The sequence below is a fragment of the Oryza glaberrima genome, chromosome 9, assembly GCF_000147395.1.
Source record: "Oryza glaberrima chromosome 9, OglaRS2, whole genome shotgun sequence".
Taxonomy (NCBI): Eukaryota; Viridiplantae; Streptophyta; class Magnoliopsida; order Poales; family Poaceae; genus Oryza; species Oryza glaberrima.
This window is the reverse complement of record NC_068334.1, coordinates 15,880,725-15,902,126: the sequence shown is the minus strand read 5'-3', so window position 1 is coordinate 15,902,126 and position 21,402 is coordinate 15,880,725. Positions and strand designations below refer to the sequence as shown.

The window sequence follows — 21,402 nt, the reverse complement described above, 5'->3', positions numbered from 1 at the left end:
GAATACGTAGCACTCTGCGACGTATGCCAGAAGGTGAAGGCTGAGCACCAGAGGCCTGTAGGTTTGTTGCAACCTCTCAGGATTCCTGAATGGAAATGGGATGAGATAGGTATGGATTTTATTGTTGGATTGCCCAAGACCGCAACAGGGTACGATTCCATCTGGGTGATTGTGGATCGACTCACCAAGACGGCAAGATTCATTCCCGTCAAGACAAACTATAACAGTGCTAAGCTCGTAGAGTTGTATATGACTAGGATAGTGTGCCTTCATGGAGTGCCTAAGAGGATTATATCTGATCGAGGCACACAATTTACCTCGCACTTCTGGGAGAAAGTACATGAAGCCCTAGGAAGTTATCTTGCTTTTAGCACGGCTTATCATCCTCAGACGGATGGTCAAACGGAGAGGACAAACCAAGTCCTGGAAGACATGCCGAGAGCCTGTGCCTTGGATTTTAGTAAAGACTGAGAGAGGTGTTTGCCCTACGCCGAGTTCTCCTACAACAACAGCTTTCAAGCAAGCCTGAAGATGTCCCCCAATGAAGCATTGTTTGGTCAACGATGCCAGACACCGCTGATGTGGTCTGAGACAGGTGAATGGCCGGTATTTGGACCTAACATTATCAACGAGGCCGAAGAGAAGGTTCGCCTGATTCGAGACCGTCTAAAAGTGGCACAATCACGGCAGAAGAGTTACGCCTACACCCGAAGAACGGATCTAGAATTTAAAGAAGGAGATTATGTCACATCCTAAAAATCCTAAAAATATAAATTATTGTTTAATTGGAATTATTAGAAATGATTTTAAAAGCCTAGAAGAGAAGATCTAATTTTAAATAATAAATTCCACTATAAAATGAGGCCAGATAAAATTTCATTAAATACTTTGCTTGATTCTATAATTCCTAGATTTTTCTGGGATTTATTTGAGCCAAGGAAGTATTTTTAATAAATGGAATTGCATTTCATGAATAATTTAAATGGAAAAAGGTTTTTTAAAAGTCTCTTTTGGCTTTGGGCCGAAAGTCGGCCCAAAACCCTCTCTCTCTCTCTCTGGCCCAAGCCAGCCCAGTCCGCAGCCGAGTCGCCGCTCGCGCGCGCGCTCCCGCTCGCTGACAGGTGGGGCCCACCTGTCAGACTCGTCGTCTTCCTCGCGCCGCCGTCGCCCGAAACCCTAGCGCCGCGTCGCCGTCGTCTCCTTCCAAATCCGGCCGATCCTTTCTGTTTCCGATGAAATCAATAGAGGGGAAATGATCTTCTCAATCTCCTCTATCTTTTCTCTTTTGGAATCATCGGCTAAAATCGTTTGGAAATTCGTGGATTCGATCTCGAATCGGATTCATCTCTCTCCTCCGAACCCTAATCTTTCCTTCTCGTCGCCGGCCACCGTGGGCCTTCGCCGCCGCCTTCTAACCCCTATAAAAGGACCCCCAAGCCCGCCGCTACCCGTCGCCACCCTTGCCTTCGTCTCTCGTCGGCCGTAGAGCTCTAGCACCGTGTAGCTTAGCGCCGCCGTCGCCGCCGTCGCTCCGGTCGTCGCCGTCGCTCGGGAAGGCCGCCGTCGTGGTCGCCGTCGCGTCGCCGTCCTCGTCCGCCCCTCCACCGTCACTGTCGACCACCAGAACACCGTCGCCATCGTCAAGCCGGAGGTCGCCGCCGCTTCTTCTTCGCCGCTGTCGCCGTCCATTGTTCGTCCGCCGTCGTTTTGGTCGCCGGTGAGTTCGCCATGCCGCCCACAACCCGTAGGGGTTTTCCATTCGCGCTGTCGTGCCGTGGTTTGCCGGCGAGCTCGCGCGGTTCGGTCGCCGCCGGTGGTGACGTCATCGCCGACGTCATCGATGCCGTCCGCCGTGGTCCGGCCGTGGACCGGTCGATCTCGGTCGTTCGTTTTGGATGGATCGATCTCGGCCGTCCAATCTCGTGAACCGTCGCCGTGCACCCGGTCCACCGCAAACCCTAGCCGCTGACGCAATAAATCCTCTTTTCCTTTTCAAAAATAATTCATTATTGCGTCATAATTCAATTAAAATCCATATAAGTGTTTTAATCCGATTTAATCTTTAAAAATTCATAACTAATTCATCTTAGCTCGGATTTAGTTGGTTCAAGTCTCTAAATTTTTCTAAAATTGAGATCTACATGTTAAAAATATCCACATGTATTGTTCATGCTTGTTTATGTGCTGTTTTGGTGTTTTGCTCTTTTCTGTTTAGATTCCGACGTTTCTGGAGAGTTCGTTTTCGCAGGAGAAGAATTTGAGGAGTTCCAAGGCCAGCAAGGCAAGTCACACAGATCCCAAACAACCCTTTGAGCATGTTGATCCCGTTTAAAGCTATTGTTTCTATTCAACTATTGCATTTATTTTCGAATGTCATTGGGTGGAATTAGCCTATTGTTTGTTATAGCCCTTTTGTTCTTGATTACTTTATTCCTTGATACCTTGGGTTATTATAAATTGACTAGTTGAGCTTTATATATTGGTTCAGCTAGATATTAGATGTGATTGCTTAGCCATGCTTAGAAACATTAGCACACTATTGGGATAACTTATAATTCACTATTATTTAATGATGGCTTAATGATAGCTCATGATGGTTAATCATGATTAGTTAATTAATTAAATTGCCAACTAAAACCTGATAATGGTGGGTTGTGAGCACATGGTTTTGATGGTCGTGCTCATGACAATTAAGGACCGGTTCACGAGTTTCGGTTGTGAAACATTAACCGTGCCAACCACAAGCCAGCGTGGGCAACGGCTTTACCTTTTGTATAGCATGGTTCATTGCGGGGCACCAGACTGAGAAGTGGCGGAGATAAGCCCACGGGGGTCGCTGGGGAGTCCATGCCTTGTTTATAAGGGGGTGATTATGATCCAGGAACGATGCACTGTGGTGGATGGTGTTGTGCGAGGAGTACTGTCACAGCTCCTTTCTGAGGTACCGTGGAGGTATCAAGGCGCATGGTGACATGTCGTGGGGCTGTCTTGTGGGTACAGTGGTACGCCTCTCATCAGAGTAAAACTATTCGAATAGCCGTGCCCGCGGTTATGGGCGGGTCTAACAATGTCTTTCGTGATTAGTCTCACACCTCTCATCATAATAAAAGATACTATGACTGGTAATAATTTGATTAGCTCCTGGTTTGGAATGGTATATTCCTGGTTTGGAGATAGAACTGTGCAGCCGGGATTGGTTGTTCAGAATGGTTGGGCCTATGCAACAGGGTATGTTGTATAGCGTTGGATTAATAATGTTTAATTATTACTTAACTGTTTTATTAAATTCTGAAATGTCTATTAAATGCTGTTTATGCAAATGAAACCCTACTATGCCATCCTTTGTTACCCTGTGCACTTGCATATTTGCTGCGTGGCTTGCTGAGTATGTCATATACTCACCTTGCAATCATTCATCAGAGGAGGAGTTCTACAGTGATGCTGATGGTGTGGATGATTAGGCGTAGCCCTGGTCAAGCTGCCTGTGGAGTGGAATCGTCTGCGCCGTTTATCTTTTTTTTTTCCGCTGCTTAGATCTTTATTGATTGAGAGGAACTATCTACCTCTGTAATGACATTTTATTCGCTTAATAATTAGAGTAATAATTGTACTCTATTATCAATTTGTTATTGTGTGCCTCGGCAGATTCCTGGACGAGGGTTCACACACATGTAAGCGTTTGGAATTTTGGATAGAAATTCCGGGCGTGACAGATTACGTATATCTCAAAGTTTCTCCGATGAGGGGAACAAAAAGGTTTAAGGTTAAGGGAAAACTAGCACCAAGATATGTGGGACCCTTTCAAATCACGGCTAGAAGAGAAGAAGTTGCATATCAGTTGCAGCTGCCAGAAAATATCGCCGATGTGCACCCAGTCTTCCATGTGTCTCAATTAAAGAAATGCTTACGAGTGCCGGAAGAACAAGCTCTGTTGGAAGAAATTCACCTTAGCAATGACCTCACGTATCCAGAGCATCCGGTCCGGATATTGGATAGAGCCGAGAAGAGGACTAGGAGCAAAGTGTGGCATATGTACAAGGTACAATGGAGTAATCACATCGAGGATGAAGCCACCTGGGAAAGTGAGGAGTTCTTAAGGACGGAATACCCACATCTATTCGAGAACTGGTAAGAAAATCTTGGGATGAGATTTATTTAAGGGGGTAGGTTTGTAACACCCTAAAAATTAGATCGACAAAAATCTAAACTCCAAAAATATGGGCCTTCAAAAACTTTTTGAATAAATTGCATCATGCCGATTTTGTTCGATTATTTTATTGGAATTTGATTTCGGAGTTTATAAATCGCAAATAATGGATAATTAGTTAGTAATAAAACCTAAAAAGTAAATCGACAAAATAAATAATTAAAGTGCAATTTAAAATAAGAGTTGGTAAGGATAGAAATGAGTAAAATATTATTACAACCACATTTGTATAAATTAAATTTAAAGGTGACGGAATAAGAATTAACTCTAATTAAATTCAAGAAAATTATATAAAAATAAAATATGGGTAAAAATAATCTCGAATGGATCCATGGGTTGGAATGGCACAAATATTGAATATATTTTATTTATGCAAAAACTGGGAATTAAAGAATCAAATCTAAATAATAAATGGCCAAAATCGGGTTAATAGAAAAGGGTCACTATTCATCGGCCACCAGGTGTTCAACGAGGTTCCCTAGCCTAACCCTGCCCCGCTGCCGTGCCGACGCCGTGCCGAGCCCCGTGCCGCCGCTGCCGGCCGTCGCCATCACGCTGCCCCGCGCGCCTGCTGCCCGAGCCCCGTGCCGCGCCGCCTGTCATCATCGCCGTCGCCGCGCCGCCGTCCCATCGCCGTCGCCGCGCGGCCGTTGTGTCGCCGCACCCGTGCCCCACGCCTCGCGTCGCGCACCGCTGCTGCTGCCTGCCGCGCCTCGCGCCCCGCGCCGCGCCGCTGCCGCCTGCCGTGCCGCGCGCCGTCGCCGTCGCCGTCGCATCGCCGCGCGCCGTCGCATCACCGCGCGTCGTCGCCATCGCTGTCACATCACGCGTCGCCGTCGCTGTCGCGTCGCCATGCGCCCCGCGCCGCGCCGCGCGCCGCCGTCGCGTCTCCCCTTTCCCCTCTCCCCCTTATCTCTTCCCCTCTCATATATAAACCCCACTATTCCCACTCTTTCCCTCCATCCTCACCTCCTCTCCTCTACCTACTCCACCACGTCGTCGCCTCCACGCCGACGCGCCGCCGCCTCCATGCCGCCGCGCCGTCGCAGAGAGCCGCCGCGCTGCCGCCACAAAGCCGCCGCGCCGCGCCGCGCCTTGGCCGTGCCGCGTTCCCCGCCGCCGTCGCAGCCGCCGTGCGCCGCCGCTGTTGCCGTTGCCGCCGGTAAACCGTGCCGCCGCCGCCTTTTTCCTTTTCCTCAGCCGGTCTCGGTAGGCAGGATGAGAGAGAGATTGAGAAGGAGCCGAAAGAGAAGAGAGGAAGAGAAGGAAAAGAAAGAAAGGAGCCGGGAGGAGAGAAAAGAGAGAAAAAGAGAGAAAAAGAAAAGAAAAGAGAGAAGAGAGAGAAAAAGAAAGAGAGGAGAGGAAAAAGAGAGAAAAGAAAAGAGAAAGGAAAGAAAAAAAAAGGGAAAAAGAAAAAGAAAGAAAGAAAAAGAAAATAAATAGGCGTTTGAGTAAAATTTAGAAGTTTAGAAAATTCAAAATAGTTAAGAATTTAATCGTAGGTTAATTATAGTCGTAGAATTGCGAAAGTTAATTATGGGATTAATGAAAATATAGTTAGATGAATTCTTACTAATTAAATACCTAAAGTACTAGCATTTAAATATAGGATTAATGAAAATCTAATTGATGAACTCCTATAGATTATAGATTATTTTTAGTAATCTCCCTACGAAATCAATTTCGCGGTAATAATTTACATGTGATTAAGAACTCAATAATTCGATGAGTCTTAGGACATGACTATAAATTACAAAATATCTTAGGCAGAAGAATAATTCCACTTCGCGAATAAAGTAGCTTATAAAGAATTCACCTCCCGCGCTCGTTTTTCAATTCGGTCATTATTTGGATTTTGTTTGAATTCTAATCGAATTCAAATCGTTCTTACACACGTAACTATAGAGACCGAGGGAGCCGCGGATCCGGGTGAAGGCCAAGACCCGCAAGACCTTGAGCAAGGCAAGTCATCACTATTCTTTGAACATATTGATCCCAATTGCGAAATTGTTTTGTTTACAAATAAAATTTCAAGCAATGATGAACATCCTACTTGTGATTATGCCATGCCTTGACTATTGTTTACCCTTAAATCCTTGTAACCATGATTTACGTATAAGTCCCTAGTCAACTATGACAAATGCTTAGAAATGCTACTCTAGATTTATGCATACTCATATTTATCAAATGCTATATGCTTGGGCAATTACCTTTGGGAAGGTAATTGAGATGCGGCATGTGGAGACATGAGCACCACATTGCCATGATATTGATGACATGATTTGTGAAAGGAAAATGAAACTAAACAAATGTTTTCGACTGGGGCGGATGGAGGATTTGGGTGGTATCCGGAAAAAGGCTAGTGCCGTCCCTGGTCAATTAAGGACCGAGCCATGAAGTTAAGCATGAAACGACCCTCGTACAACCGCACTTCTCGTATGGGGATAGACCTAGTGGAATAGATAGCAGAGCGGAGGCAGTATCCATGCATAGTGGTTTCTTGATGTGTGAGGCAGGGGCTCTACGGTGGGGCAGCCATTGGTAGAACCGCGAGGCGGGTGTCTACAGTGGTGTCGCCATCGGTAGGACTGCCATGTGAGAATTTAAACATAATTATAACTTAATGCATGTGTGAGTCCTTTCTTCCCGGGTGCGCCAGAACTCCTCTCACTGCTAGAAACCGTGTATGCCTAGAGTGCATGAGGATGTAAGGTTCATGGAGCGGGTACTGCCAATGCGAGGTTATCGAAAAGCTTTGCCGTGATACGTCTCATGTGTTGGGACGAGGCTCATGTGTTGGGCAGTCGCGGAGTGTGGGTAAAGTGTACATCCACTGCAGTGTGAGTAAACCAAATCTATTCGAATAGCCGTGCTCGCGGTTATTGAGCACCGGGACATGAATTACACTTGGCTAGTCTCTAAATTCTTAACTTGTGTGGGATGGGTTGTTGCATGACGAATTTTTATGCTGTTGAAGCCACTTCCTGAGAAGGGGGAAAGTGGGTGTCCTCAGAAAACCATAACGACTCAATGGCGGGAAACTATCCTTGGGATCACAATGGATGGTGGACAGAACCGTCGTTGTTTAAATACAAACACTGGTACTAAAATTTGATCAGTCAATGCTAGGTCTTAGGTTTGTAAAAAGAATTACAAAACTGGCTTTGCGCAAAAGAGCCATAGCCATCCTTTGAAATACCCCTTTCATATGCATTGTTGCTGTGGTGGCTTGCTGAGTACGGTTGGTACTCACCCTTGCAAATATAAAATTAATCAGAAGCGGGAGATGAAGCTTCGGAGGATCCCTATGCATACTACCAGGAGGGAAATGAAGACGATGGCGCTCAGTAGGTCTTAGTACGGTCGTTGCCTGTGGCAATGGCATGCCGCTGCCTGAATTCCGCTGCCTTATCTATTTCTGTTTTTGGATGTATTCCGGACCGCTCGGTCCGATGATTTAAGACAATGCCTGCGGGCTTATGATGTAATAAGTAGTACTAGACTCTCGTGTATGTGCTTTTGGTATTTCAGCTATGAACTCGTGTGTACCAGACTATTGATCCAGGGAAATGGTACTGTTTACACGAATGATTCCTGTTATAAAACGGGGGTCCACATTTGCCATGGCCTTGCTGTCTCCTCCTGCTGCACGGATTGCGAGTCCGTAGACGGTGAGCCAAGACTCCGGATTAGTGGTGCCGTCATACTTCTCGATTCCAGTCGGCTTAAAGCCGGCTGGCCAATCCACTCGACGCAGGTCGTTAGTGAAGGCAGCTACTCCATCCACGTTGTCGTTGTAGCGATTTGGTGAATGGCGGTGACCTCGTGCTGCACGGCGCTGGTTGATCGTGTCGCGAAGGTCGACGGGACGCTGGCGAGGTGGAGAGTGAGGCCGTTTAGCTCGGCGCTCCCTGTGACGTTCGGGAGGCGAGTGAACAGATCGTTCGTCGTGACCCCTGCTCCTGCGACTAGATCCTGTGCCGGTGATGCTGAGGCTTGGCTGATGATAATCATGAGATCGGAAGTGAGGGACTCGGCTACCAGTCGGGGTGTGGGTGCTTGCGGAGTTGGCTGGAACCGAGGCAGCGATCATGGTCTTCGTCTGGTTCAAGATGTTGACAACATGATCGACTTGGTTGAGTGCGTCTTCCTTGAGGAGGGTGTCGAGGAGAGTGATTGCTGCAACCACGTTCTGCTGGGGGGTGCGAAAGACCGCTGTCCCGTCGACGTCTTGTTGCCCAATGAGCTCTCTCGCTCGGCGCCCAGATTCCAAGGCGCGTTGCCGTCGATCTTCAGCCTCCTTTGCAATCCGTTCGCGATCTTGTTGCTCACGATGTAGTCGTTCTTGCTCCTGTCGCTGTCGCTCTTCCTCCAGTCGGCGACGTTCAGCTTCTTGCCGTGCGCGATCTTGGCCCGCTTCTCAGGCTTGGCGCTGTTCCTCCGTTTCGTTGTCAGCCATGAATACGCCGAAGAAGAGGGGCGTGTAGTTATCCTCATAGCTGTCGTCGAAGTTGTCGAGGTCGCCGTGGTCGTAGTGGTAGCCGAAATCGTCGTAGTCGAGGATCTCGGTTGGTCGAGAACTGACGCCGGGGGAGCTAAGGTAACCATCTAACTCTTCCGTCGAGACTGTCCCAAGAGGTTGGAGTATAACGCCAACCTCCCTGGATCTAGACTGGATCGGGGCCGATGCCGGAGCTCGCCTAGATCTCCGAGTGGGAGATGTTTTGGCTGTGAAGACGGCGGCCAAGTCATTAGGAAGTTTCATCAAGATTGAGGGATAGGACTCGACGTCTTGATCTGTCCGCGGAGGAGTAAATTGGATCTTGTCCGAGTGGTTTGAAGCCGACTCGGAAGATATGATCTTGGAGTAGGCCTCGGCCGAGTTCGGAATACCGAACGGCACGGGGACCTGGTCTCTCCCCGACTGGTTCAAATCCGAGTCAAGGAGAGAGATCTTGCCAAAGTCATTGGTGATGAAGTTGAGGCTGCCGAACCGGAACGCCTGCCCGGGAGAGAAGGTGAAGTCGTCGATGCCAGAAACGGAACCCATCGCACTTAGTCGGCAAAAACTTGACGCTTCCCCTACCTGGCGCGCCAACTGTCGAAACAAGATTTCAGCAATAATAAAAGAGGGTGGCTATCAAGCTAGGAAAGTGGATGGGTTTGGAGACAAGGAATTTTATACAGGTTCAGGCCTTCTTATTCAAGAAGTAATACCCTACTCCTGTCCGGGGATGATTCCGCCGAGTGTGTTATTGATTGTATGATTGGGAGAAAAAAGAATCGTACCCCAAGAGGCACACGGACCCTCCTTATATAGGGGAAGGAATCCGTAATACAAAGTATAGTCCATATCCTAACGGAATATGGGATTACAGATAAAATACAATCGTAACCGACTAGGATCCTAGGTACTTTCTTGATATACAAGTTTAGAATCTAACCCGAGTCCTCATAAAGATATTCTATCTATATTTGGTACTGTATATCCAGCTGGAATATAACTGCCATGTAGATATGGGGTAACCATAATCTCCACACACACTCACCCCTATGAATGCATACACGCACACCCTACCCCTATGAGCACCTCCGGAAGACTGGACCGGCATATCTTGAGATTGATGAAGTCACCACAGGCGCCTCGCTGTCGACGGGTACGTCGCCTACCACTAAAAGAATAATCAAGCCAGGTAACTTTTGACTAATGATTATATTAACAATATCTATGCTAAGTGTTATGCATGCTATATAACTAAATTCATATTTTGAATTACTTTCATTTGATGTTAATTTCATATATTCATTGGAAACATAACATACAATAAATTAATGGTCAAAATATATTGTTGAAAACCGTATAAAAATGTAAACCTTATAATTTAAGACGGATAGAGTACTATCTGGTATGCAATAGGATATTTTCTAGTACAATAAATCTGGATAGAGGATATTTTCTAAATGAATCTGAATAGCCTGTCCAGATTCATTGTACAAGGAAATGTTTTATCGCATACTAGATAGGAACATTGTGGGATGTGGGAAGTATAAGTCAGCATCGAGTAAGGCACATTATGCCGTTACGGCTGAGCGCGCGAGCATTTTTACTTGGAGGGATTTATTCGGGTAAGGCTAATGCGCCCCTCCCCATATAAGCTCCCTCCTCTCCCCCTTTCTCCTCCCCTTATTCTCTTTCTACTACAGTATACTATAAAATTTTAAAAAATAAAAAAACAAAGTTAGAAAAAATTATATATAGAAATACTATATATAAAAAATATTTAAATTCAAATTCAAATTTGAAACGGGTATATAAACTTTTGACTTATAAATTTTGGGTCTATAAACTAATATTTGAATTCAAATTCAAATTTAAACGGGTATGTAAACTTTTGACTTATAAACTTTGGGTCTATAAACTAATATTTGAATTCAAATTCAAATTTGAAATGGGTATGTAAACTTTTGACTTATAAACTTTGGGTCTATAAACTTTAGGTGTATAAACTTTAGATGTAAAGAAATACTATATATAAAAAATATTTGAATTCCAATTCAAATTTGAATCGGATATATAAACTTTTGACTTATAAACTTTGGGTCTCTAAACTTTAGATGTGTAAACTTGATGTGTATAAACTTTAGGTGCATAAATTTACTAAAATAGAAAAGTAATACGGTGCCAAAAAAGAAAACCAGGTGGAGGGAGGGGAGGGGGGACGGGCTGATCGCTAGGGGCGACCGATCGCCCCTTATCAATCTCAGATTGATTCTCACTATTTAATGTTTTTCATGAAATCATCTGTGTAGTTTCAAATGGACTTATATAGAGAAATCAGGAATCTCAAGGATAACTATCCGCGATATAGGAACAAGGATTCCCCACCGTGGAAATGGGGCAGCTTGGTGCCGTCATCCGTTCTTGAGCTCCTGAGGATGTCACCAGGTTTCTTATACAAATTATATTGTCAGCGGCTCTTAATTATCAAGTAATTACAACTAACAGTATAAGCTAAAACCTAAATATAAAAATTTCACCGAACATCCTTTGCGTCGGGGAGAGACTACCTTAGATATCCGCCCCTGGTAACTCCATGGTCCTTAGCCTAGCTCATTGGTTGATCCTCCAATACCGATATAGACATATTCGAGGAAAAAGCAGTTACACAATAATTACTACTCCCTCCGTCCCAGAATATAGTAATCTAAAACCGGATGGGACATATTTCTCTGTCCAGATTCGTAGTACTAGGATATGTCCCATCCAGTTATAGGTTGCTATATTCTGGGATGGAGGGAAGTATACTATAGCTACACTAGTAACATTTAATACAAAAATATTTCAAATGTTATTAAGCTTATTAGTCAATATGATTTTTTTTCGTCACGCAAAAGGCTTGCACAACAATAAATTATAAAGAGCGAAAACTTGTTTTACACAACGTGCATGAACCACAACGGTTGTCGTGAGAGATGGGGAGGAGAAAAAAATATAAGAGGAAAATTAGTTAGTAGGATAGTAATATACTCCAGTTGTGATCTAACCCTTTCAGTTTCTATTGAAATAGTGCTGGGTAACGGATACTCCCTCCTTCCAAAACTAAGTGCATTTAGCAGAGGATGTAATATATTCTACGACTATGAATTTGATAAGTACTTTATCTAGATTCGTAGCATTAGAATATGTCAAAACTAATTTCGTTTTAAAAACATAATATGTGATAATATCATGCTAATATCAAGAATTAATATCTTTTTAAATGCAACATATTTGTATTGATAACGATACTGATTTGCCAATTTTTGGAAGTGACTGCATTTCAAAGACTGACCAAATGCCTACAAATAGCACCAGAGGCTTGGCTCACCTACTCACTTCCTCACTAGATTCTTAATACACAACCCAGCTGGTGAAAGAGAGGAACTTGAGAGTTAGCTAGCATGGCGGCAGCATTGTCGTTCCCGATCATCGACATGAGTCTGCTCGACGGGGCAGAGAGGCCCGCGGCGATGGGGCTGCTCCGCGACGCATGCGAGAGCTGGGGCTTCTTTGAGGTAGAAAACTGTGCGATTGAATACTAAACACATGTAGAAATAGAAATCAAGATGCATGTAGAATTCAGTTTCTTCTAAACCAACTAGATGCATGTTCTCTTGTTTGATCTGTTGGTGCGGTGCGTATATATCGTGCAGATCCTGAACCACGGCATCTCGACGGAGCTGATGGACGAGGTGGAGAAGATGACCAAGGACCACTACAAGCGTGTGCGCGAGCAGAGGTTCCTCGAGTTCGCGAGCAAGACGCTCAAGGAAGGCTGCGACGACGTGAATAAGGCGGAGAAGCTGGACTGGGAGAGCACCTTCTTCGTCCGCCACCTCCCGGAGTCCAACATCGCCGACATACCCGACCTCGACGACGACTACAGGCGCCTCATGAAGCGCTTCGCGGCGGAGCTGGAGACGCTGGCGGAGCGGCTACTGGACCTGCTCTGCGAGAACCTCGGCCTCGAGAAGGGCTACCTCACCAAGGCCTTCCGTGGCCCCGCGGGCGCACCCACCTTCGGCACCAAGGTCAGCAGCTACCCGCCGTGCCCGCGCCCCGACCTCGTCAAGGGCCTCCGCGCCCACACCGACGCCGGCGGCATCATCCTGCTCTTCCAGGACGACCGCGTCGGTGGCCTCCAGCTGCTCAAGGACGGCGAGTGGGTGGACGTGCCGCCCATGCGCCACTCCATCGTCGTCAACCTCGGCGACCAGCTGGAGGTGATCACCAACGGCAGGTACAAGAGCGTGATGCACCGGGTGGTGGCGCAGACCGACGGCAACAGGATGTCCATCGCGTCCTTCTACAACCCTGGCAGCGACGCCGTCATCTCCCCGGCGCCGGCGCTGGTGAAGGAGGAGGAGGCCGGCGAGACGTATCCCAAGTTCGTGTTCGAGGACTACATGAAGCTGTACGTGCGCCACAAGTTCGAGGCCAAGGAGCCCCGGTTCGAGGCGTTCAAGGCCATGGAGACCGAGACCCCCAACCGCATTGCCATCGCTTGATAGCGTGTGTACCACAGCGACCCCTACCGGGTCGGTGTCAGTAAGGTTTAGTCGTGTTCGTAGTGATCAGTGCGTGCATGGTCAGCTACTCAGCTCGCGTTTTCTACCTGAATAAATTAAGCTCCGTCGTCGTCGTCTCGTCACCTTGGATAATTGTCAGTTGGTGTGGCGTGCTGTTGCACGTACGGCCATGTATCTTTGTCGGCTGTCCTCGTGTGGTACTTGATAGCTTGTGCGGCGTGCTGTACCGTGTACGGTTTATTATCTACTCCAGTTCTATATCGTGGTGATTTCTGATAATTTTCGTTTTTGTGTTATATAGCAAAAGTGCCCGTGCGTTGCAACGGGAAGTGTATAGACCAGAAAATATGCAATTATTTAAAATATAAATTTGCTGAAATATTTAGTATTTTTAAGTAGGTATATATATAATTAAATCAATTTACAAGTAAAGCAAGTATCAGAAATAAAATGACATGATTAAATTTAATTTTATTAAATACTCCATGGTTAGTTACACTCTTTAGAATTTTATTGAAATTTTCAGAGCTTAAATTGCTAATTTTAATAATACAAACATCATTTAACAATTATTTAATTAGAAAAAGAATCAAAATCCTTCCTTTTAGGTTTGGGCCGAATATAGAAAAGTTCATCTCGTTCCCTCTTGTCTATTCTATGTGGCTGGCCTTGTTTCCTTCAGCGTTCAAGTCCATTTTGCATCCTCTGCTACGCGCGGTCCATCCGGCTACCCACCAGGCCGACGGTCCAACGCGGGTGAAGTTGGAGCCATCCGATCGAATGGACGGTCCAGATTAATCCTAACCTAAATAAATAGTGGGCACCCAAAATTAATCAAAACACTAACCCTAGATTCATTCACTCCCATCCCCCCTCCCACCGCTGGCAGCCTCCCCCGCCCGACGCCGCATGTCCCTTTCTCCCCACCGGCGCCATCTCTCCCCTCCAGTGGCGCAGCTTCCCTTCTTCTCCCCTCTCCCCACTAGCGCGCCGCTCCCTCTCCCCCTTTCCCTCCCATCTCGCCTGCACGGCGCGACGATGGCGGGGTGCGGAGGAGACGACGGTGACAGTCGTCCCTCCTCCTCCTCCCTCTCCCCGTCGGCCTCGATGGCCGTCCCTTCCTCTCAGGGAAGGCACCCTCTCCACCCTCAAGATCCGGCGGCGTCGGTGGTTTCCCTCGGGCAGATCCAGTGCCGGCGGCTTCCTGCGGCGGATCCAACTGCAACGTAGACATCGCCGATCCGGCTTCACTGATGGCGCCTCGTGGACGGATCCGGTGGCGACGACGACGTTGGCGGCTTTCCCGGTGATGTTTTTGTTCTTCTTCATGTTCTTTTTCTCAATCGGTTGATTGTCCGATTGGATTTTGTTCAGTAATGAATCGGGTGTGAATTCATGGGTGCTTTATTGGGTTTCTTTCTTCTTCTTTTTTGCAATTTTTTTCATCGCTAACAACATCGAATTGGGATAGAACGGACGGACGAAAAGAGAGGTGACGAACGCAAAATTACGAATTTTTAATTAGTTATAAGATATATACTATAATATTTCCAAATTACAATTGTAAAAATGATGAATCGTTCTTGATCAAAGAAAAAAAAAGGAAAAAAGCCTTGTCTGCAATACGAGTGCCTGACTGCCTGTTTCTGTTTTTTTTAAAAAAAACGCCCAGAGCGGTGGACCTGAGCGGAGTGAGAGAACGGCGCACGGCTCCCAGAGCGAGGGCGCATCTCGATCCTTCCACCCAGCTAGAAGAAGGGGAAACGGCGGCGGCGGCCCAGTGGCGGCTCGGCGGATCCCTAGAGCAGCAGCCGGTCGACGGCTCCCGGTAGCAAGGCGGCGTGGAGGTCCGGCAAGGAGCAGCGCTCGCCCTCCCTCTCCAGTGTGATTTGTTTTGTACTATAATTTGTTGATTTCCTATGATCTATTTTTTGGGTAATTTAGAATCATGTCATTATAATTTTACAAAGTTTGAGATATGTCATCGATATCTCAATGATATGTAGGACCCACGTTATTGAAGGACCCACATGAGTCCTAATGGCATATCTTAAATTTTACAAAATTATAATAGTATGGTTCTAATTTTCGGTATTTTAGATTTCAGATGATTTTGTGATGATTCTGATTTGGATTAGTATTTTGTTTTTGGTTTGGATTATGGTGGTTTGGGATTTGGAGAGGGGGCACGCGTGATGTCGCCGACGGATGAAGCGGATTTTTTTATCGCCCTTTTTTACGGGTTTTTTTTGTCCGCGCCATTGATTGAATCGGACTTTCTTTTTTTTTTTTTTGGCTTGCGATTGGGATTCGAGGGCGGGGTTGCTGGTGCGCACCAACGATTGAAAAAATATGAATCTTTTAATTAGTTAAGTTATAAGATAGATTAGATTGGAATTGGTGTGAGTATGAGCTTGTAGATAGACCTAGAATACTGAAATCACAGTTTGGGCTTGTATTGTACTTCTATATGGACCGAATCAAAACAGAATCGGGTGGATGAATCGGATCGGATGAGTTTAGCGCGATTAATGACGGACGAAAATCTGTGATTACGATGTGATGACCGGAAAAATCCAAATATTTATATTAGTTGTAGATAAGAAAGGGACAGGGTAGGTCGGTATAGAACCGCGTTTTTTCGCAGATCGAACATCTCCACGAGACCACGACGAAGATTATTAATTAATTAGATTAAAGAAGCCTTGCCGGCCGCTCTGTCATAGTATGTGCCGGCTGGCTTCGCCTCACACTCACAATCTCTTCGTTCTTATTGAGTATTCAACGGAATTACGAACCGCAAATCGCTTTAAAGCTAAAAAATGTGGCTAAACATGTCGGCATAGTCATATTATATATGTGCCCCGGCGCCGGCGCCTCATCTGCCGCTAGCCGACGTGTTGTTCAGATTGGCGTTGCCCTCAGCTGGATATGAAATACAAATAGAAATGATAGAGCACAATATACCTCTGCATAGTTAGTATGCGCTCACTCCCGTGCAAGAGCTAAGCCTTTGCTCACTGCGCCTGAAATCCGAGCCACACGCAAGGTTAGTTTGCACGATCCCCTCCCTCGTCCACCTCGGATAAAAGCCCCCCTCTTGTCGCGAGCATGCTTATCATGAAACCATGGACGAATAGTGCCCAACTATGGTAAACTTATATATATAGGGGATTGGCCGATGTATAAGGATATGTACGAAGGTAAAAAAATAAGGACAAATGAGATATGAGTTTGTATAATACAAAATTTATATGTATATATGTGTGTGTATATACATACATACATACATACATACATACATATATACATACATATATATATATAGACACACACATACATATATATATATATATATATATACATATAGACACACACAAACACACACATATACGTAGAGACAAGAGGGGGCGGGACTGATCGTGCCCGCGCGGATCAGCGGCCCCGACTTTGTGCATGCAAGCGCAAGCGCGAGCGCGGCGCCTTTCGAGCTCCACTCTCAGCGTCTCACCGCCTAGTCGCCGAAACGTCGATGCTACCTGCGCGCGTGGCGGCGTGGGCGTGGCCGCATGGATAAGCCGGGAATGCGTCCTCGCCTGTGCTCCCGACTGCCGCTCGATGCGGGAATCCTTCCGTTTCGACAGGTGGTTGTTGAGTTTGCGGCTCCGTGCTGGGCCGCGTGGGCACTCTTGCCGACTGCATGCCTGCATGGAGCCCTTCAGTTTCTCCCGAGGGCCATATACGGAAGGAATAAGTTCATTTCGTGACCCTCAAAAGTGATCGGAATCTAATCCGTGACCTTAAATCATAAAACCGGATATCTTGACCCCAAAACTCCCAAAACTGTGCAATTTGATTCCCTAGGCGGTTTTGGAGGACGGTTTCGCTGACGTGGCGCCACGTGGCACCTACGTGGCGATATTGACCGAGTCTTCGTTACACATGGTGTTGACGTGGCACTTACGTGGCAATAGAATTAAAAAGTATACGTGGGACCCATTAGTCATTCAAAAAAAGAAATGTGGGCCAACTGACATGTGGGCCTTCTTCCTCTCTCTCTCCCTTCTCTCTTTCTCTCCCCCTTTGGGCGGCGGGCGGGATGGTAGAGAGAGTGAGCGGCAGTGGGCGGCGATGGCGAGGCCGGAGCTGCGGAGGTGGGCGGGGAGGGCACCAACGCCGGGGAGCGCCGGCGTCGGCACCCGGCGATCTAGAGCCCGCCACAACGACGGGGAGCGGCAGCGTCGGCATCCGGCGGTGGGGACGGCGTCCGGCGTCGGCATACGTCTCCGCCGCTTCCTTTTCCTTTGCCGCCGCCGCCGCTCCGATGGAGCCGCTCCTAGCCAGCCATCCTCCCTTGCCATGCTCCGTTGGAGCTGATGCGGTTGCCGTGATGCCGCAAGCCCACACCCTTTTCCCGCTGTGGCACGGAGAGGGAGGCGGTAGGGCAGAGCAAGGAGAGGCGGCATCAGCGACCGGTGGAGCTCACTGTGGCTTCCATCTCGGTGATCTACGGATCTGCTGCCGCGAGGAAGTGGTGAGGTCGAAGCTCGAGCGGGCAAGAAATGAGGTTGGAGATCGAGCTCCCATCCGGCGACGGGAGGCAGCGAGATAGGGAGAGAGACCACCTCCGCCACGGCAAGAGATGGCATGCATCTCGCCTCCCAGAGCACAAGCTGCGCAAGAGAGGGAGCTCGTCGGATTGGGCATGAGCAGGTGAGCTCGACGGTCGCCGCGGCCAATATCTCACGTCAGCGCCCACCACAACGACGTCCACGATGGCCGCGCACACCCAGCCCACGTGCTCCGAGTGGCTCGAATCCGAGTGCGCCGGCGGGTCCTCCTCTTCCTGCTCGTCCTCCACATCGTCGTCGTTGGGAAAGCGCACCGCCGGCCACCTCACGTGCCAGTGGTGGAGGTTGGCACTGGCGGCGGCGCCTCGGCATCTCTCTCGTCGGCGCCGAGAAGAGCTGAAAGAGAGAGAGAGAGAGGAGGAGACGGGCGAGCGTCGCCATTGCCAGGGTGTCCTGAAGCGCGAAGGGGCGAGCCGACCTCGCCGTCGCCGCCACTCCCCTCGTCCTCCCGTCGCCATTGCCAACGAGAAGAGAGAGAATATAGGAGGGTGTCACTAGCAGGTGGGCCCCACTTTATTTTTTCAATTTATTGGATGACTGGGATGCCACGTAGGCGCCACGTCAGCGAAACCGCCCTCCAAAACCGTCGAGGGAGTCAAATTGCACCGGTTTTAAGAGTTGGGGGGTCAAGATATCCGGTTTTGTGGTTTAGGGTTGTGGATTAAATTTCGATCACTTTTGAGGGTCACAAAGTGAACTTATTCCTATACGGAACGTGATGGGCTGGACTGCGGTTGGAGTAGGCCGGATGGCAGAGATGTGGGCTGTTCAGCCTCTTTAGTCTAGAGCCCTATTGCCTACATGGGCCGTAAATAGTTAACCAACCGAGTTGGAGTTTAAACTGGGTTGTCAAATATAATGTTCAAACTAGAACTTCTATCAGAACGAAATGCCAGTCAGAATAAAATCATGAAGACCTTTTTAATCGTTCACCGTAGGGGCGCAGTGATTTCTGTATTCGAATTTATTGATTACAAAGAACAGGGACTCTTGTCACGAATCAGAAATTAGGCAATTGGCATGTACAAAGACTGATTTCTCGTCCCAATTCTCTGTTTCTCCTCTTACACCGCAAGCAACGAATCAACCAAACCATTAATAATTTCGTGAACGACAAGAGCCCTCACCGGCTTGGTTCTGTCCTTCGTCAGATTAATTAACAAACATACATTCGATCCGTTCCTCGGTGCACGCCATCCTCAGCCTGCGCGTTCAGCAAAACAGCACATCCAGATAGGTTCATTAGATGCCTTCACACACAAAACTAAACCCAAATTCTCCAAAGATGGCGCCGCTCCGTGTTGACATGATCAGCACAAAAGTACTTTGGTAGAGTAGTAGCTTACCTCTGACGACGTGCGACTGGTGCTCGTCGGCGTGGCCATGGCCATGGCCGTGGTGTTCGTGCAGCTTCACCCTGTTCTTCTTGAGCTGCTCCCTGACGAACTTGTCGTAGATGAACGACGCCCCCCTGAACTGAGGCAGCACCAGCCACGCCACGAACAGGACCTTCGCCTCGTACCATAACGGTATCCTGCAAGACGACAATTAATGTGGTCTAGTTCTGCAATCTGCATACCCGTTTGCAGAGCAGATAGAGGCGGTGCCACGAATTTAATTACCAGTACAAGACTTTATGGAGTGCCATTTCCATGAGGGTGATGAGGGAGTACAGTATCCAGTACGCCAGCCATTGCTCGTCGTCCACCTTGGACGTGCTCTCCATCGCGCAGATCGACGCGTACCTGATCCAATTCAACACTCTTTTATACTCATCCAACTACAAACCAACAGTCTGAAAATTCACAGGCAGCGATGTAAAGTAAAATCAGCAGCCTAACAGAGTAACAGACTAGCAGTGTTCACTTACAGAGGGTATATTAGTGTCAGGGTTGGCCTGCATGTGAAGCATCGCAAATTAGCCAAATAAATGATCACAAAACGAAATGAATTAGAATTTGCAATTCTCGTACATACCCGGCAAAAGCATGGAGGTGGCTAATGAGTGCCCATGTTTTACCCATCTCTTTCCTTCCGATATCCAACCAAATCACTCAACGAAGGTTGATTTTGGAGTTTGATGGGCTAGGAGATGGGACGCGAAGAGATCCAGTAGCATAGGCCTTAGCTTGCTTGAGGGAACGGGGTGGTTTTATACGGTCGCAGCCGCGCGCTACAAGTTGACGGCGATGCGGGGGGATGGCATCGGGTGCCTAGCTTGGACGTGGCGTCCAAGGCGGGGTGGGTCGGAGCCTGGCCCGACCAGATCAGCCGGGCTCGAATCGCTTTGCGTGGCGAGTCGCCTTGGTGCTTCGCCCTCTCGGGCCAACCAACACGCCGTGGTGCGGCTTTTCATGAGGCCAGGTGGCCATCTCCTCTTTTTTTTCCCTCACACATTCTGTCTTAAAAAACAAATCTAGCATGACACATCATGTACCATTATATTCATTTTTCATAGTATGGAAGAAATATAATAGAGTACTTGTACAAAACATACTTATACTAGGTTTAGGTTTATGTTGTTACCTTACTCTCTTAACTTTTACATTATCGTTTTTCACGCACACGTTTCCTAAACTGCTAAATTTATAGACAAATATAGTAATATTTATAATACTAAATTAGTTTCATCAAATCAATAATTGAATATATTTTTATAATAAATTTGTCTTGAGTTGAAAATGTTACTATTTTTTTTACAAACTTGGTCAAACTCAAAGCCGTATGACTTTGACCAAAATTAAAACGTCTTATAACATGAAACGGAGGTAGAATTAGACAAACTAGTTGGGTGGCCCGCACAATTGCGCGGCTAGCACACAAACAAAATCATATATTTTTTAAGTATGATTTTACTTAAAATTATTAAATAGCTATCTCATTGTCTTAAGTCTTTGAAAGACCAAACCTTATCATCCCCGTGTTTCTAATTATATAGTTTTTAAAAGTCATACCAGTTGATATCCCTTATATCATCTTCTTCTTTATTTGCTTGCTCGATCTACCACGATTTATATTCATTCTCCTTTGAATCTTTAAAAATTGGCGTCCATTGTCTCTTCTCTTTATTGTCATTGAGAGTTTAAAAATCGAACATAATTATCGTTTGGGTTCATTTTTACTTTTTAGAAGTCCCGCCAAACCGTTAGCGGTTTAGCCATTGTACTCCTCTACGGCTCACCCGCTATCTCCCTTCTTTATTGTCATTGAGATTTTAAAATCGAACATGATTATCATTGTTTTTTTTTTACTTTTTAGAAGTTTCGAACCTTTAAAAATTGGACTTGTAGTTTATTTTTTATAATTTTTAGAAGTCCCAACAAACGATGCCACTATGCCCCTCTACAGCCCGTCTGCCGCCTACTCTTTATTGTCATTGTGATTCTAAAAATCGAACATAACTATCGTTGCAATTCATTTTTTATTTTCTAGAAGTCCCATCAACCGTAGCAACTATACTCTTATACACTTCACCCGTTGCTTCTCCTTTTTATT

At 46.8% G+C, this 21,402-nt stretch overlaps 2 protein-coding genes across 2 annotated transcripts; one reads left to right on the top strand and one right to left on the bottom strand.

The window, feature by feature from the left end:
* The first annotated feature begins 12,075 nt into the window (after positions 1 to 12,075).
* Positions 12,076 to 13,523, top strand: LOC127783569 (1-aminocyclopropane-1-carboxylate oxidase 1-like). The gene is made up of 2 exons (XM_052310757.1): positions 12,076 to 12,262; positions 12,401 to 13,523. Exons 1-2 carry the CDS (start codon positions 12,149 to 12,151, stop codon positions 13,253 to 13,255), a joined length of 969 nt encoding a protein of 322 aa, XP_052166717.1. The 5' UTR covers positions 12,076 to 12,148; the 3' UTR covers positions 13,256 to 13,523.
* Positions 13,524 to 18,827: 5,304 nt separating this feature from the next.
* LOC127785080 (protein HVA22-like) lies at positions 18,828 to 20,015 on the bottom strand. Its single transcript, XM_052312501.1, has 5 exons — positions 19,885 to 20,015; positions 19,778 to 19,804; positions 19,530 to 19,652; positions 19,254 to 19,441; positions 18,828 to 19,111 (listed from the first exon to the last, which is right to left on the bottom strand). The coding sequence occupies exons 1-5, from the start codon at positions 19,929 to 19,931 to the stop codon at positions 19,107 to 19,109; spliced, it is 390 nt and encodes a 129-aa protein (XP_052168461.1). The 5' UTR covers positions 19,932 to 20,015; the 3' UTR covers positions 18,828 to 19,106.
* Between the last annotated feature and the right edge of the window lie 1,387 nt (positions 20,016 to 21,402).